At 43.2% G+C, this 18,976-nt stretch overlaps 1 protein-coding gene across 3 annotated transcripts; it reads left to right on the plus strand.

Moving 5' to 3' along the window:
* The first annotated feature begins 298 nt into the window (after positions 1 to 298).
* LOC127302000 (F-box protein At2g21930) lies at positions 299 to 6,088 on the plus strand. 3 transcript variants are annotated; one of them, XM_051332341.2, is made up of 6 exons: positions 302 to 518; positions 1,197 to 2,584; positions 2,664 to 2,783; positions 2,929 to 3,024; positions 3,244 to 3,303; positions 5,813 to 6,088. In XM_051332341.2, exons 2-6 carry the CDS (start codon positions 1,280 to 1,282, stop codon positions 5,885 to 5,887), a joined length of 1,656 nt encoding a protein of 551 aa, XP_051188301.1. In that variant the 5' UTR covers positions 302 to 518; positions 1,197 to 1,279; the 3' UTR covers positions 5,888 to 6,088. The 3 variants fall into 3 exon arrangements, with proteins under 3 accessions (XP_051188303.1, XP_051188301.1, XP_051188302.1); XM_051332342.2 differs by lacking the exon at positions 302 to 518 and adding an exon at positions 801 to 941; XM_051332343.2 differs by lacking the exons at positions 3,244 to 3,303; positions 5,813 to 6,088 and having other exon boundaries at positions 299 to 518; positions 2,899 to 3,025.
* Positions 6,089 to 18,976: the final 12,888 nt, after the last annotated feature.

Below are 18,976 nucleotides of genomic sequence, written 5' to 3' on the forward strand. Positions count from 1 at the left end.
CGGTTTCGATGCGAAAATTATCCTATCCATTTACACCCCTACTAGGGAGGGATGCGAGGAGCACCTCATGTTCTGTCTCTTTCTTGCTCTTTGAATGCACCACGTCTCCTGAACTCATATGCATATTTCAAACATTGGTTACAAAATTCTCCTAACAAACAGTAAAGATAAAAAAATAATAAGTGAACAAGAAAAGAAAAACAGAAATCACCTCTTCTGTTTCCCTGGTGAAGGTCGTCGTGGGTTTCTTGCTGGGCCACGGGCTGCTACCATCACGCCCTCGTCGTGGATCGACAGCCCGTGTGAACCCTCGAATCACAATCCCCAATTTTTCGCTTCAACCTGCTTAACCCTAGTTCACAGACCGGACGGCGGCCGGCGGCCGGCGGCCGGCGGGTGAGGGGCCTCTGCTGAGGACGCGAGGATTCGCGCGCGCGAAGTGCAGCGAGAAGACGAAGCTATCAACGGAGTGAAGGGGGGCTTGGGGTCGTGGTGGCTTGCAGTTCGAGTCGGCGTCGGTAAGCTCTGGACCCCCCGCCCTTCTCCCCTCCTTTTTCTCCTCAAAAATGTGTCGGCAAAATTTGTCATATATCGTCCATCTGTTCATGCCAGCTTGTTCCTTTGTTGGTTTTGCCTCGCAAGTAACAACTTGTTATCCCACAGTTCGAGTATACTGCTTAGACATTTCTGTATTACTGTCAGTCACTGAATTAACGTACAAAAGATGATTATTTTCTACTGTTTGCAGCCAGCACTTGCGGTCAATGGTGTATTTTTACCGGCTGATCCGGATTTGCATGCCTTTGTAATCCTTTTTTTTTTTGCTTATTTGTCTAAAGTTTGGTGTAAACTATTCCTAAGCTGTTTGGTCGATACACCAACTCACACGTTTAATTCCTGCGGGGCGCCATTTCGATGCATGGCTAGAATTTTGCGGTGAGGTACTTTGTTTTATTTATGCATGTTTATACATAAAATTTCACCATTATTTGTCAATAGAAATGTCATGCCTGACTCTGCATTTGTTGTGCACCCACGACTTATTTTTTTCGTTTACCAATTCTTGGAAGACAGAACCTAAATTTTTCCAAATCAAAAAAATAAAAAGAATCTAAATATGTCAAACTTGCTTCTTGATTTTTTTGCCCACAAGTTACTTTAATCAGCCCCATAATTTTTTTAATATGTCTTCGCAGAAAAACCCAGTACTAGGAAGATTAGTCAACTGGAAAATCAGGAATTGCTAATTTAAAGGCTGCATTGCTGTATTGGGTTTACTATGGTTTCTGAGGAAGTCAATTCGAAGAAGCAAAGAAACGAGGAGTGCTTCATAAACTGTCTCCCAAGAGACCTCATCGAGCGGGTATTCTTGAGGCTTCCAGTGAGCACTTTATTGATGTGTGTTGGTGTCTGCAAACCCTGGCAAAACTTGATCCGGGATCCTCAGTTTGTCACATTACACCTCAAGCATGTGTCCCATTTTGCCCTCCTATTCTTCGGAAAAGAGTCTATTGCAGGCGAACGCCACCCTAGTGACGCTATCCTGATTGATGAAGCATGGTCACAGTCGACATATGCAGTACCAGTGGTTAGGCCTGATGATATTCTTTTTGGTTCATGCAATGGGCTTCTTGGCTTATACACAAAGACATCATCAATCAAGATAGCTAACCTTGCAACTGGTGAATGCTTGCATCTGGAGAAACCTGTAAAGAATCTCAAGGGTGACCACTTCTCCTCATATAGCTTTGGATTTCACCCATTGACAAAAGAATACAAGATTACACACTTTCTTCGTGATTGTGTTGAGGATCACCCCGAGAATAAAGACAGATTCAAGTTCATTCAAGTTTATAAACTTGGCGATGAGACATGGAAAGATATCAGAACTCCAGAAGACTTAAGCTTGAACTGTGTGAGAAACTCTGGTTCAATCAATGTTGATGGAACAATGTATTGGCTAACTGAAGATATGGCAGCTAACTGGCATCATGCTGTTATGTCTTTTGATCTCGGTAAAGAAAGTTTTGCACGGATACAACTACCAGCATCAGTACCTGAAGATTGTGCTTCTGGTGGTCCTCGTCGGTATTGGATCAGAGATATTAATGGGAAGATAAGTATAGCAACTGCTCAAACTCATCCTTCTGAGCCGACAAGGCTTGTTGGTGAGCTGCAGATCTGGACACTTGACAATAAAGCGGAGCAAAGGTGGAGCCAGAATTATAATATTCTGGCAACAGATTACATTCCGGGACCAAGTTTGGCTCATGGTGAAAAGTTGTTGACGCAATGTCGTGACGGTAACCTATATTCGTATGAGTTGCTTGCGGAGAACGTCACGAGTAAAGTGCTTAAGATGGCGAAGCTGTTAGATTTTAGCCCCCGCAAACCTGACAACATGCAATCCTACATTTGTGTGAAGTCACTTGTACGTCTAGATGTATACAAGAAAGCTGGTATTGTATGTAGGCCAAACCAACGGGAAGGCTTGGAATCGAAGAAGTGGGAGGCGTGGCAGCAGATGCTCTCTAAGATGGAAGAATTGTGGAGCTGCATTCATCAAAAGGAGAATCATAGTATTGTATGCTGGCTAAATTTAAATTTACCTTAATGAAAATTAGTTTATGGGAAAAATTAACAAATGAGTTGACATTTGATAGGCATCTTCACAACAACTCCGCATACGGCTCAATGCTCTACTACCACATTTATCAGATGATTCGATTCGACAACAAATAGGCATGGAAATTGGTCAAAAGTTTCCAGTCTTTCCAGATCAAGTAATTCCTTATCTATATGAAACTAGCATATCTTTTCTTTTCATATTTTAGTTTGAATAGTCAATAACCATTTGAAGAGCGAAGGCATAATGATGCTTAAGTGCACTTCTATTAGTGCTGTAACACGTCTTGAATGAAACTCCAGAAGGCAAGATCCCTCCGGCGGCTTAATTTTGTAGAGCAGAAGCGGGATAGAGAAGCTTTAGATGCTCGTATCAACAAGTATCTGGAGATTATCAAGGTATAGTACTATAGTGTGTTTACATTTCCTAACAAGTAGCAATATCAAGTATGCGGATATTTCCAAGGTATAGTACTCCTTCCGATCCATATTGAAGTTGTACTAAATCAACAACACTTAATATGAATCAAAGGGAGTACTATAGTGTGCTTACATTTACTAGCCATATCATCCATGACTGTCCTAAATGTCAAACTAATAAAGTTAAGCTATCTACAGGGTACGACTGAGGCACTCGACAACATCAGTAGTATGATCAATAGTGCTATACAGGTTCAGGTAAAGGTTTACATTTGATTTGATTTATTATTGTTTTCCCTTTCCGCTACAGCTTGCTAGTTTTTTTACCACTTGTTCTAGTCTGTTCTGCAATGAATATGCAAATTAATTTCTCTTGAAATAAACCAAAGTAATTATGCCTTCTATTCATATCAATGAATGACTTGTACTATAGTACACTTATTTTTTATCAAATATTTTAATTTGTGCCCATGTGTGTACTTATCTTCTTTATGCTAACTGTGCAAGTTGTCTAGTTACAGAACTTATCGCGCTGTTACATTGGTAGTTAACTTATTTTACATCAGATGAAAAATAAACTATTCATCAAGGTTTATATGTAGATGCCTTAAATATTCTGAACCAGGCATTGCTGCATAAACTTTATGCTGTGATTACCAGGTATTCCTGCATAAATTTATGGTGATACTGGCCTCTAAATGATACCAACTGTTAAAAAAGTAGTGCAGATAATCATGAACAAATATAAATTTAATTTCACAGCAGTGATATACTTAATCAAAATACTACTCCCTCTGTTCCATAATTCTTGTCGCAGATTCGGACAATGTGTCTAGATACGTCCGAATCTGCCACAAGAATCATGGAACGGAGGGAGTATGTCATAAATGTACTCCATGAGGATAAAAAACACAAAATCTGCTGAAAATAATTCCAAGTTAAATAGAACAAGAAGGCTGTTCATACTAATTTTATTTTTTGTTTGTATTGTTGTATGTCTCTGTTTGTGATTCAAAATTTGCATGGCAGTCCATACAATCATACACTATCTGGGTGATTTCTTTCTAGAATTAAAAGTGATCATTTGATATCACAGTATCATTGAGAGTCCAGTATCACTAGATATGTTTTCCTGTGATTCTTATCTTTAACTTATTGGACTTGAATATTATGAAGTAACAACTTCATGCTAGGAAGTTTTATTGTTTCGTCTTGAAATAGCATGTTCTTGTCTGCATTTATTATACATTGCTGGCATGCTTTGTTAATGATGAGTATGAATGTTTTAAGAGAGCATGGAATTACACGTTAATTTAGTTGTTGTCAAGTAGTTTGTCAGAGGGACGGGAAGTTGTTAAATTTTTTTGACAACTTTACCGTAGGGGAATCCCCTACGGTGTGAAATTTTTATGTAAATATATCCAACCGGGTGCGGTCACAAAGTTTAAAAGAATACAATCAGGGGGGGGCAGAAATGTGCTAGTGACATTGAAAAGACTAAAAAGATAGGGCCAGAATCCAGTCAAGGAGGGCTTGAACTTGATCTTCCTTGACTTTGTACCTATGAACCATCAAATCATTTTGAAAGTTTATTTTCCAGCGAGCAAGTGAAGCGGGAATCCCTCTGAAAATAACATCATTACGTAGCTTCCAAATATTCCACGCAGTGCATGCCAAAATTTCCATAAAACATGGACCGGTGAACTGTGTATGTGCAGCAAGAATTCTGTCAGACAAGGACATAGACATGTTCCAGTGAATACCCACTGAGTTCCAACAATTAATTGCAAAGTCACATTCAAAGAAGAGGTGATTTCTAGATTCAAGCATCGTCTCCGAGCATAAAACGCAATCTGACCCAGAATCAAGGTGCCATTGCTTACGTAGCATTAGATCTCTTGTATTTAGTCGATCCATCATGAGGAGCCAAGAAAAAACCTTCAGCTTAGGAAGAGCCTTAGAATTCCATATAGCGTTCAGAGCACCATCTGTTGGGAGTTGTTCAAAGAGGAAGTTATAATACCTAGAGGAAGTGTACTTGCTTCCCCACACAAAAATTCTTTTATCAACTGATCCCATTTCCAACCTTTTCTCAGCTAACAGATTAATAACTTGCTGATATTCTTGGAATGCTTCCATCGAAAGAGGCAAAGAGAAACCGGACCGGAGATCAGTAGCCGCAAACTGAGCCACCGTGGCGTCTGAGTCCAAGGCATAAGAGAAAAGCCTCGGAAATTTGTTGCAAAGAGTCACATCATCATGCCAAAAATCTTTCCAAAACAGAACTGAGGAACCATCTCCAACTTGACATTTAGAAATACTTCTGTACTCTTCCACCAGGCTGAAAATATCTTTACACCAAAAAGATCCTCTCCTAGATTGAGCATGAGGAGCCCCTTCATTATAAAGAGACCAAACCAGTTTCACCCAGGGTGTGTTATCTTTTTCATAGAACTTATGATACACAAGTTGTTAAATATCATACATGTTATGCGCACAGAAATCATCATAAGCACTGTTCAAGAACAGAGAACATTGGGAGTTGGAAACATGGATGTGTATCCGTTCCCACATTTCCATTTTCTCTTCTATTTTCAGTTTGGTACATTGAATTTCATTTTTCGCCACATGGTAGATCTTTGTTGTGCACCTTCTCTTTGAGAAATAAACAGAAAAGAGGATTCAGGTCTTCCTTATGTCTAACAGGAATTATATATTTCCCATGACATGTACCAGTGTCTTGATCTGATCTCTACTCATGTTTCAGGTGGGTGCATCAATTTCAAATGTTGTCATTTGCTCTCAGAATCACAGTGAGGGCGAGGATGCAGTTGACATTTGAGAGCTTATCATGACATTCTTCTTAGCTCGCTGGGATAGCTGTTCTGCTCTTGCTACTTTAGGTCTTTTACCTGCTATGTGATGTTTATGTTTGTTCTTATCTGGAATTTATCATGCTTATTATGCCTGTTTAGTCCATGTGATCTGATTTTGTAACATGTTTATTTGAGACCTTGAAGATCCATGAACTCTTTGCACTGAATATCTTGTAAAGTTTTGCAGTATATCTCGAAGTGAAAAGCCTTGTATATGCATTCTCCCCGGCTGAAAGCAAATACTAGGATCAAGCAGGTTCAGGACACCTGAAGTCTGAACTGAGACTGTGTAGCAACTAGCAAGAGCGTAAAAATGGGTGAATAAGGGACATAATTTGCCATTATAAATTTGCAAACACTGGCAAATGATGATATCCTGCTAGGGTATTAACCTTCTTGGATCTCCTCTGGTCCGGCGTCTCAACTCCAGACTTGGAGACCGGAACGCCATGCAAGTTGGAATCCTACTTGGATCGTTGCTCTGTGTATCTCTAGCTTTCCTGCAGTACTATAAGTAGATCCCATATATCCGTTATCAAATTGCATGATCGTCTAGCTTTCCCGCAGTACTATAAGCTGCCCCTACTCCTGCTCCTGTCTGCTCATGATCCTCGCGGCTGTGGTGGCTGTGATCTTCATGGCATATGCATGTTGTCCGCACCGTCCGCTTCACCTTGGAGGACACTTCCCTCGCACGGCTCGCCCTTGTTGAGCCCAACGGCACCGTTCTTGCCTACGATGTATCTCTCGCCGTAGCCCTACACAACCGCAAGTTTGCAACTGGGCATCACTCGCCAAGATCGGCCCAATGCCGCTCGACGCAGAGCTGGTGTCAAGATAATGCCGGGATCCGGCGAGGGGAGCTCGCTCGAGATCCGGCCGGGGGATATGGAGGTGTATGGCAGGGGCGGGCGAGAGCTTGCATATGGGGAGCGACGATGTGGCGGAGTTTGTGAAAGAGAGAGAGGCGGAGGGCGTGTTCCGGCTGGAGGTGAAGCTTACCGGGGAGGTCAGGTACCTGCCGCATGCACAGGCTGGAGGCGACCTGCCCGCTAGTTGCCTCTGTCCTCGCCGGCGGTCTTCACGAAGAAAAGTGCATTTGGCCATGCATCCATAGCTGATAGCTCCGTTGAGTAGGTATAGAAGAATTGCGACACAATGCACACCTCTGTTACTGATTGACATCCTATGACTAGGAGATGTTTGTTATATACTCCAGTACACAACCAGTACAACATATATTTAACACCCCCGCAGTTGGAACTACAATAGGAGCGATGTTCATGCTAGATCAGAATTCTTCAAAGACAGTGGTTGGCAGCCCTTAATTTAGTGAAAATATCAGCAAACAGAGAGCTAGTGGGGACATGAAGAACCCTAGCTTCGCTAAGAGCCAGTTGGAGGTTATGTACATGGCAGAGACATTATCAGAATAAACCACAGTCGCACGAGGAGGTGTGTGATGGAGCTCCTGAAGAAGTTGGCATAGCCAACATGAGTCGGCGATGCAATTTGCAACCGCACGATATTCGGCCTCCATACTAGGCCAAGAAACTGTGTGTTGGCGACGATAAGACCTGAAACCAAACTGTTGCCGAGAAACACACCGAAGCCAAAAGTAGACTTACAGTGTCATGCCCAATCAGCATCAAGTATGCAATCAGATCCAAAGAGAAAGACTTGTGAATGCGCAACCCATAATGAGAAATGCCATGTATGTACCGTAATATCCTCTTAATCAGCTAATAGTGTATATCTTAGGGAGCATGCATAAACACACGTACTTATTGGACCACATAAGAGATGTCCGGCCTTGAGTGAGATAATGGAGTGCGCCCCGCAATGCTCCTGTATAGACTCAGATCAGAAAAAAGGTGAACTGGGCATATCTAGGATTGCAATTTAGCAAGTCCTCTCCAAAATTTCCAAAGCATGTTGCTGCGACAAGAACAAGCCCTCATGTGTGTGATGGACATTAATCCTAAGAAAGTGATGTATGTCACCAAGTTCACTCATGGAAAATTCACTCTTAGGAAGAAAACATCGCTGATTAGTACTTATTTTAAGTCGGTTCCATCTCTACTAAAAATACAAATTCAACCGAGGAGACAGAGATCATAGAGCAACCTACCATACATGATTCTAATCCAGTTCATATGCAGACTTTTCATCTCATGTATAAGCCACACCAGTATAACCCATATCTTGGAGAGTCCTCAACTGCCTCAAAGAAAGCTCGCATCTGCCATTCGGGTGTAGGATGCATGCTAAAATGCTTGTCAGCTTGAGACTTGAGAGCTAATGGTGACATTCTTCTTAGCTTGCCCAGGCAGTTGTTCTACTTTTTGGCCCAAACAACAATTTCTGCGGTACCATCTATTTGCTTCCTTACGAAATTATGATATTTATATGGCACCTGTTGTTTGTCTCTGTCGAACATACCTTACCTGTAAGACGGCGATTTCTGCAGTACTACCATCTATGTAATGTCATTTTTTTCTTTGGAATTTATGATACTCATGGCACCAATCGTGTAGTCTGTGTGATCTGATTATCATATTTATCAGTTTTGAGTCCTTGAAGAATTTGCGTGATGGCAAAATTAGACAATATTGGTTCTGAAGATTTTTTTTTTTTGACATATTGGTTCTGAAGATTTGAACCAACTCTTGCCACGATGAATATCTGTTGAAGTATATGGATTATGCTCCCCTCGGTCGCCTCCTCCATGCGACAGGGGAGCCCAACCCCAGCCCGCCGCCGCCGCCTCCTAGCCCCCTGCCCACTCCCTCGTCGCCTCCCGAGGCCGCCGGCGGCTAAGCCGTCCGCCGCCGATGAAGGGGGCGGCGAGGACCTATGCCTCTCGGGCTCTCGCACGGTCGTCTCGGAGGGAGGACGCCATGCCGGACCCCGGAGGTCGTCGCCGTCCTCCGCCCCTCCTGCGCCCTTCGCCGTGGTGTCGCGCCTCGCGGCCTTCCTGCAGCCTGCTGCAGCTCGCCGTACGTTGACGCCCGGCCATGGCGCGGTCCGGCTGGAGAGGGCCCGATCTGGGCCCGTTTGGGCTCGATCTGGGCCTGGAGGGCCACGGCCTGTGCGCCGATCCCCGGCTCTCCCGGTGTGCGCCCCATCCTGCTGTCTTCCCCGGGGCCTCCCGCGGTCCTTCGCCGCCGCCTGCCCTGGTGAAGGCGTTCCTGCCCGCGTCGCCCTAGCCTTGGTGTGGTTTGCCGTCGTCCCTGCCGCGGCGCATCTCCGACCGCTCCTCGCGTCGGTGCGCCTGCGCATCGGCCCTGCCGGTGGGTTTGCAGGGCGGTTTCGGCCTTCGCTGCTTTTCGCAGCTCGCCGTCTGTCCTGCTTCTCGCCCCGTCCGGCCATGGCGTGGCTTCTGTCTGGCTTGTGGTGGACGCGGTTCGCCTGGCGCGTCGTTGCTCGGCTTCCCGGTGGCTGCCTAATGCATCGCTGGCGCTAGCGTGTGCGGCCTCGTTTGGGTGGTGACAAGCTTCATGCCCTTCTGGCTGGCCCAACGGAGGAGAGGATGCCGGATGCCGGACGAAAGTTCTGCACTGTGCCTGGCCGGTGCCGATGGCGGCGGCGCCTTTTGGTGTCGTTTCCCTTCTTGCAGGCGTCATCGCGTGTGGAATCTCCTGCCGTTGTGTGTGTCGTGTGGTCTCCGGGTGAAAACCTGTGGTGACCCGGCATACCACTGCATGGTGTAGTATGCAAGTCTGATATAACACCAATGAAACACCGTTCCACTAGTATTATATCGCTCAGAGTGGTACAACAGAAACATATGCGGGTCCAAGGCATGTCTATAGAATTACAACATTGACTCTATTACATAAGATCATCACAGCCTCCTACTTTACAATGAGGTAAAGCTGCAAATAAACTCCAGAAGAACGACTCGTAGTCTAGTCTTATCACGAACTCTATTTGTAGAGTATTTAACTAGCTATAGAGGCTAAGAATAGATTCTAGCTAAATAGGAGCTAGGTTTGGGAAACTAGTTCCTTTCTATTGCTTAATCTAGGTTTTCTCCATGGTGGATGTGGTATATGACTCCTTGATGGCGTGTATTTCACACGTTCGTTGGGCAACCCCAAGAGGAAGGTATGATGCGCACAGCAGCAAGTTTTCCCTCAGAAAGAAACCAAGGTTTATCGAACCAGGAGGAGCCAAGAAGCACGTTGAAGGTTGATGGCGGCGGGATGTAGTGCGGCGCAACACCAGAGATTCCGGCGCCAACGTGGAACCTGCACAACACAACCAAAGTACTTTGCCCCAACGAAACAGTGAGGTTGTCAATCTCACCGGCTTGCTGTAACAAAGGATTAACCGTATTGTGTGGAAGATGATTGTTTGCGAAAAACGGTAGAACAAAGTATTGCGATGGGTGTATTTCAAGAAAGAGAATTGGACCGGGGTCCACAGTTCACTAGAGGTGTCTCTCCCATAAGACGAAACGACATGTTGGGTGAACAAATTACAGTTGGGCAATTGACAAATAAAGAGAGCATGACCATGCACATACATATCATGATGAGTATAGTGAGATTTAATTGGGCATTACGACAAAGTACATAGACCGTCATCCAACTGCATCTATGCCTAAAAAGTCCACCTTCAGGTTATCATCCGAACCCCCTCCAGTATTAAGTTGCTAACAACAGACAATTGCATTAAGTATTGCGCGTAATGTAACTAGTGACTACATCCTTGAACATAGCACTAATGTTTTATCCCTAGTGGCAACAGCACATCCATAACCTTAGTGGTTCTTGTCACTCCTCCAGATTCACGAGGCATGAACCCACTATCGAGCATAAATACTCCCTCTTGGAGTTACTAGCATCAACTTGGCGAGCATCTACTAATAACGGAGAGCATGCAAGATCATAAACAACACATAAGCATAGCTTTGATAATCAACATAACAAGTATTCTCTATTCATCGGATCCCAACAAACGCAACATATAGAATTACAGATAGATGATCTTGATCATGTTAGGCAGCTCACAAGATCCGACAATGATAGCACAATGGGGAGAAGACAACCATATAGCTACTGCTATGGACCCATAGTCCAGGGGTAGACTACTCACACATCACACCGGAGGCGACCATGGCGGCGTAGAGTCCTCCGGGAGATGATTCCCCTCTCCGGCAGGGTGCCGGAGGCGATCTCTGGATCCCCGAGATGGGATCGGCGGCGGCGGCGTCTCACGGAAGGTTTTCCGTATCGTGGTTCTCGATGCGGGGTTTTCGTCACGGAGACTTTTTATAGGCGAAAGGGCAGGTCAAGAGGCGGCACGGGGCCCCACACCACGGGGCCGCGCGGCCAAGGGGGGCCGCGCCGCCTAGGGTGTGGCCCCTCCGTGGCCCCTCTTCGTCTCTCCTTCGGACTTACGGAAGCTTCGTGAGAAAATAGGCCCTGGGCTTTGATTTCGTCCAATTCCGAGAATATTTCCTTACTAGGATTTCTGAAACCAAAAACAGCAATGAAAACGACAGCGGCACTTCGGCATCTTGTTAATAGGTTAGTTCCAGAAAATGCACGAATATGACATAAAGTGTGCATAAAACATGTAGATAACATCAATAATGTGGCATGGAACATAAGAAATTATCGATACGTCGGAGACGTATCAGCATCCCCAAGCTTAGTTCTGCTCGTCCCGAGCAGGTAAAGCGATAACACGAGATAATTTACGGAGTGACATGCCATCATAATCTTGATCATACTATTTGTAAAGCATATGTAGTGAATGCAGCGATCAAAACAATGTATATGACATGAGTAAACAAGTGAATCATAAAGCAAAGACTTTTCATGAATAGCACTTCAAGACAAGCATCAATAAGTCTTGCATAAGAGTTAACTCATAAAGCAATAATTCAAAGTAAAGGTATTGAAGCAACACAAAAGAAGATTAAGTTTCAGCGGTTGCTTTCAACTTGTAACATGTATATCTCATGGATATTGTCAACATAGAGTAATATAATAAGTGCAATAAGCAAGTATGTAGGAATCAATGCATAGTTCACACAAGTGTTTGCTTCTTGAGGTGGAGAGAAATAGGTGAACTGACTCAACATTGAAAGTAAAAGAATGGTCCTCCATAGAGGAAAAGCATCGATTGCTATATTTGTGCTAGAGCTTTGATTTTGAAAACATGAAACAATTTTGTCAACGGTAGTAATAAAGCATATGTATCATGTAAATTATATCTTACAAGTTGCAAGCCTCATGCATAGTATACTAATAGTGCCCGCACCTTGTCCTAATTAGCTTGGACTACCGGATCATCACAATGCATTGTTTTTACCAAGTGTCACAAAGGGGTACCTCTATGCCGCTGTACAAAGGTCTAAGGAGAAAGCTCGCATTGGATTTCTCGCTATTGATTATTCTTCAACTTAGACATCCATACCGGGACAACATAGACAACAGATAATGGACTCCTCTTTTATGCATAAGCATATAACAACAATTAATAATTTTCTCATTTGAGATTTGAGGATTGTTGTCCAAAGCTGAAACTTCCACCATGGAACATGGCTTTAGTTAGCGGCCCAATGTTCTTCTCTAACATATGCATGCTTAACCATATGGTGGTAGATCTCGCTTACTTCAGACAAGACGAACATGCATAGCCACTCACATGACTTTCAACAATGAGCAGTTGATGGCGTCCCAGGTAAACATGGTTATCGCACAACAAGCAACTTAATAAGAGATAAAGTGCATAATTACATATTCAATACCACAATAGTTTAAAGCTATCTGTCCCATGAGCTATATATTGCAAAGGTGAATGATGGAATTTTAAAGGTAGCACTCAAGCAATTTACTTTGGAATGGCGGAAAATACCATGTAGTAGGTAGGTATGGTGGACACAAATGGCATAGTGGTTGGCTCAAGTATTTTGGATGCATGAGAAGTATTCCCTCTCGATACAAGGTTTAGGCTAGCAAGGCTTATTTGAAACAAACACAAGGATGAACCGGTGCAGCAAAACTCACATAAAAGACATATTGAAAACATTATAAGACTCTACACCGTCTTCCTTGTTGTTCAAACTCAATACTAGAAATTATCTAGACCTTAGAGAAACCAAATATGCAAACCAAATTTTAGCATGCTCTATGTATTTCTTCATTAATGGGTGCAAAGCATATGATGCAAGAGCTTAATCATGAGCACAACAATTGCCAAGTATCACATTACCCAAGACATTTATAGCAATTACTACATGTATCATTTTCCAATTCCAACCATATAACAATTTAACGAAGGAGAAACTTCGCCATGAATACTATGAGTAGAAACCAAGGACATACTTGTCCATATGCTACAGCGGAGCGTGTCTCTCTCCCATAAAGTGAATGCTAGGATCCATTTTATTCAAACAAAACAAAAAACAAAACAAACCGACGCTCCAAGAAAAAGCACATAAGATGTGATGGAATAAAAATATAGTTTCAGGGGAGGAACCTGATAATGTTGTCGATGAAGAAGGGGATGCCTTGGGCATCCCCAAGCTTAGACGCTTGAGTCTTCTTGATATATGCAGGGGTGAACCACCGGGTGCATCCCCAAGCTTAGAGCTTTCACTCTCCTTGATCATGTTGCATCATACTCCTCTCTTGATCCTTGAAAACTTCCTCCACACCAAACTCGAAACAACTCATTAGAGGGTTAGTGCACATTATAAATTGACATATTCAGAGGTGACACAATCATTCTTAACACTTCTGGACATTGCATAATGCTACTGGATATTAGTGGATCAAAGAAATTCATCCAACATAGCGAAAGAGGCAATGCGAAATAAAAGGCAGAATCTGTCAAAACAGAACAGTTCGTATTGACGAATTTTAAAATGGCACCAGACTTGCTCAAATGAAAATGCTCAAATTGAATGAAAGTTGCGTACATATCTGAGGATCATGCACGTAAATTGGCTTAATTTTCTGAGTTACCTACAGGGAGGTGGACCCAGATTCGTGACAGCAAAGAAATCTGGAACTGTGCAGTAATCCAAATCTAGTACTTACTTTTCTATCAACGGCTTAACTTGGCACAACAAAACACAAAACTAAGATAAGGAGAGGTTGCTACAGTAGTAAACAACTTCCAAGACACAAAATAAAAACAAAGTACTGTAGGTAAAAAAAACATGGGTTGTCTCCCATAAGCGCTTTTCTTTAACGCCTTTCAGCTAGGCGCAGAAAGTGTGTATCAAGTATTATCAAGAGATGAAGTGTCAACATCATAATTTGTTCTCATAATAGAATCAAAAGGTACCTTCATTCTCTTTCTAGGGAAGTGTTCCATACCTTTCTTGAGAGGAAATTGATATTTTATATTACCTTCCTTCATATCAATGATAGCACCAACAGTTCGAAGAAAAGGTCTTCCCAATATAACGGGGCAAGATGCATTGTATTCAATATCCAAGACAACAAAATCAACGGGAACCAGGTTATTGTTAATGGTAATGCGAACATTATCAACTTTACCCAAAGGTTTCTTTGTAGAATGATCAGCAAGATTAACATCCAAATAACAATTTTTCAGCGGTGGCAAGTCAAGCATATTATAAATTTTCTTAGGCATAACAGAGATACTTGCACCAAGATCACATAAAGCATTACAATCAAAATCTTTAATCTTCATCTTAATGATGGGCTCCCAACCATCCTCTAACTTTTTAGGAATAGAGGCTTCACGCTCTAGTTTCTCTTCTCTAGCTTTTATGAGAGCATTTGTAATATGATGCGTGAAAGCCAAATTTATAGCACTAGCATTAGGACTTTTAGCAAGTTTTTGCAAGAACTTTATAACTTCAGAGATGTGGCAATCATCAAAATTCAAACCATTATAATCTAAAGCAATGGGATCATCATCCCCAATGTTGGAAAAAATTTCAGCAGCTTTATCACGAGCGATTTAATGATTTTAGCGATTTCAGGCAGTTTTTCGCTTTGCATTCGAAGTGGAAACATTGCTAACACCAATTCTTTTATTAGTATGAGTAGGAGGTGCAGCAACATGTGTAGCATTAGCATTACTAGTGGTGGTAATAGTCCAAACTTTAGCTATATTCTTCTCTTTAGCTAGTTTTTCATTTTCTTCTCTATCCCACCTAGCGCAGATTCAGCCATTAATCTTATATTCTCATTAATTCTAACTTGAATGGCATTTGCTGTAGTAGTAATTTTATTATGATGATTCTCATTAGTCATAACTTTCGATTTCAAAAGATCAACATCGTGACAAGACTATCAACTTTAGAAGCAAGTATATCAATTTTCCCAAGCTTTTCTTCAACAGATTTGTTAAAAGCGGTTTGTGTACTAATAAATTCCTTAAGCATGGCTTCAAGTCCAGGGGTGAACTCCTATTATTGTTGTAAGAATTCCCATAAGAATTACCATAGCCGTTGCCATTATTATAAGGATATGGCCTATAGTTGTTACTAGAATTGTTAGGTAAGCATTGTTGTTGAAATTATTATTTTTAATGAAGTTTACATCAACATGTTCTTCTTGTGCAACCAAGGAAGCTAATGGAACATTATTAGGATCAATATTAGTCCTATCATTCACAAGCATAGACATAATAGCATCGATCTTATCACTCAAGGAAGAGGTTTCTTCAGAATTTACCTTCTTACCTTGTGGAGCTCTTTCCGTGTGCCATTCAGAGTAGTTGATCATCATATTATCAAGAAGCTTTGTTGCTTCACCAAGAGTGATGGACATAAAGGTACCTCCAGCAGCTGAATCCAATAAATTCCGTGAAGAAAAATTTAGTCCTGCATAGAAGGTTTGGATGATCATCCAAGTAGTCAGTCCATGGGTTGGGCAATTTTTAACCAGAGATTTCATTCTCTCCCAAGCTTGAGCAACATGTTCAGTATCTAATTGTTTAAAATTCATTATGCTACTCCTCAAAGATATAATTTTAGCAGGGGGATAATATCTACCAATAAAAGAATCCTTGCATTTAGTCCATGAATCGATACTATTCTTAGGCGAGAGATAGCAACCAATCTTTAGCTCTTCCTGTTAATGAGAAAGGGAACACGTTTATTTGTATAATGTCACCATCTACATCTTTATACTGTTGCAGTTCACATAGGTCCACCATTTTATTAAGAGGGGCAGCAGCATCAGCCGAACTACCACCAGAAAATTGCTCTCGCATAACAAGATTCGATAAAGCAGGTTTAATTTCAAAGAATTCTGCTGTAGTAGCAGGTGGAGCAATAGGTGTGCATAAGAAATCATTATTATTTGTGGTTGTGAAGTCACACAACTTAGTGTTTTCAGCGTTGGCCATTTTAGCAACGATAAATAAAGCAAACTAGATAAAGTAAATGCAAGTAAACTAATTTTTTTGTGTTTTTGATATAGTAAACAAGATAGCAAGTAAAGTAAAACTAGCAACTAATTTTTTTGTATTTTGATTTAGTGCAGCAAACAAAGTAGTAAATAAAACTAAGCAAGACAAAAACAAAGTAAAGAGATTGAGAAGTGGAGACTCCCCTTGCAGCGTGTCTTGATCTCCCCGGCAACGGCGCCGGAAAATATGCTTGATGGCGTGTATTTCACACGTTCGTTGGGCAACCCCAAGAGGAAGGTATGATGCGCACAGCAGCAAGTTTTCCCTCAGAAAGAAACCAAGGTTTATCGAACCAGGAGGAGCCAAGAAGCACGTTGAAGGTTGATGGCGGCGGGATGTAGTGCGGCGCAACACCAGAGATTCCGGCGCCAACGTGGAACCTGCACAACACAACCAAAGTACTTTGCCCCAACGAAGCAGTGAGGTTGTCAATCTCACCGGCTTGCTGTAACAAAGGATTAACCGTATTGTGTGGAAGATGATTGTTTGCAGAAAACTTGAGAACAGTATTGCGATAGATTGTATTTCAAGAAAGAGAATTGGACCGGGGTCCACAGTTCACTAGAGGTGTCTCTCCCATAAGACGAACAGCATGTTGGGTGAACAAATTACAGTTGGGCAATTGACAAATAAAGAGAGCATGACCATGCACATACATATCATGATGAGTATAGTGAGATTTAATTGGGCATTACGACAAAGTACATAGACCGTCATCCAACCGCATCTATGCCTAAAAAGTCCACCTTCAGGTTATCATCCGAACCCCCTCCGGTATTAAGTTGCTAACAACGAGACAATTGCATTAAGTATTGCGCGTAATGTAACTAGTGACTACATCCTTGAACATAGCACTAATGTTTTATCCCTAGTGGCAACAAGACATCCATAACCTTAGTGGTTCTTGTCACTCCTCCAGATTCACAGAGGCATGAACCCACTATCGAGCATAAATACTCCCTCTTGGAGTTACTAGCATCAACTTGGCCAGAGCATCTACTAATAACGGAGAGCATGCAAGATCATAAACAACACATAAGCATAGCTTTGATAATCAACATAACAAGTATTCTCTATTCATCGGATCCCAACAAACGCAACATATAGAATTACAGATAGATGATCTTGATCATGTTAGGCAGCTCACAAGATCCGACAATGATAGCACAATGGGGAGAAGACAACCATCTAGCTACTGCTATGGACCCATAGTCCAGGGGTAGACTACTCACACATCACACCGGAGGCGACCATGGCGGCGTAGAGTCCTCCGGGAGATGATTCCCCTCTCCGGCAGGGTGCCGGAGGCGATCTCCTGGATCCCCCGAGATGGGATCGGCGGCGGCGGCGTCTCTGGACGGTTGTCCGTATCGTGGTTCTCGGTACTGGGGGTTTCGTCTCGGAGACTTTTTATAGGCGAAAGGGCAGGTCAAGAGGCGGCACGGGGCCCCACACCACGGGCCGCGCGGCCAAGGGGGCCGCGCCGCCCTAGGGTGTGGCCCCTCCGTGGCCCCTCTTCGTCTCTCCTTCGGACTTCTGGAAGCTTCGTGAGAAAATAGGCCCCTGGGCTTTGATTTCGTCCAATTCCGAGAATATTTCCTTACTAGGATTTCTGAAACCAAAAACAGCAGAAAACAGCAACTGGCACTTCGGCATCTTGTTAATAGGTTAGTTCCAGAAAATGCACGAATATGACATAAAGTGTGCATAAAACATGTAGATAACATCAATAATGTGGCATGGAACATAAGAAATTATCGATACGTCGGAGACGTATCACTCCTCCGGCAGGTTTCTGCCCCTTGAAGTAGTTGTTGACTTCTCGGTCTTCGAGTTGTACTGTAGATCCTCCGTTGATGCCTCCATATCTAAGCAGGGGATTTAAGAGTGGTATGAGTACGAGCGTACTCAACAAGTTCATTATAGGAAAGAGGTGTTTAATGCACTAGCTACAACATTAGACCAGAAAGTGTAAGGGTATTTCACCCTTATCCATTATTTTGGTAACGATGTCACCGTGCTAAAGTATTTGGCCTAATATGTTTATAAGTACAATCTCAGGTATTAGGCAATGAGGCGTAAATGGTGTATCAAAGGAACAAGAAGGCTAAAGGTGACCCCCCATTTCAACAACAATCAAAAAGGGGTTACAGGAGAAATCCGGTCACCTGCCCGGTCCAACCGGGCCAGCAACCGGCCAGTCCGGCGTGGTGGCCGGTCAACCGAGGCGGCAACCGGCTCCGAAGGAGGAGCCGAAGATCCGGTTTGCGCCGGTCAACCGGGCTCTCGACCGGCGGGTCCGGTGCTCCGTCCGGTCCACCGGCGGCAACCGGCGCCAACCGGCCGCCAACCGGAGGAGCTCCAGGACCAGCAAAAGGCGTCCGGTCTCGCCCGGTCAGACCGGCCTCTCCGCCGGGCTGTCCGGTCTCGTGGCCCGGTCGGCCAGGGTTCGTCGAGGAAAAGCTGAGGTGGCAAGTGACAACGGCCATATTTCGAAGAACACTATAAATAGCCCTTCTCCTACCTCTAGACAGTTAGGCACTACACTACAAACTGTTCTTGAGCTCTCTCTCTCATACTCCATTGCTAGAAACACCAAAAGCCTCAGATCTCCCTCCTCCTCCACCCAAACTCAAATCCCT

Source organism: Lolium perenne, chromosome 5 (assembly GCF_019359855.2).
Source record: "Lolium perenne isolate Kyuss_39 chromosome 5, Kyuss_2.0, whole genome shotgun sequence".
Taxonomy (NCBI): Eukaryota; Viridiplantae; Streptophyta; class Magnoliopsida; order Poales; family Poaceae; genus Lolium; species Lolium perenne.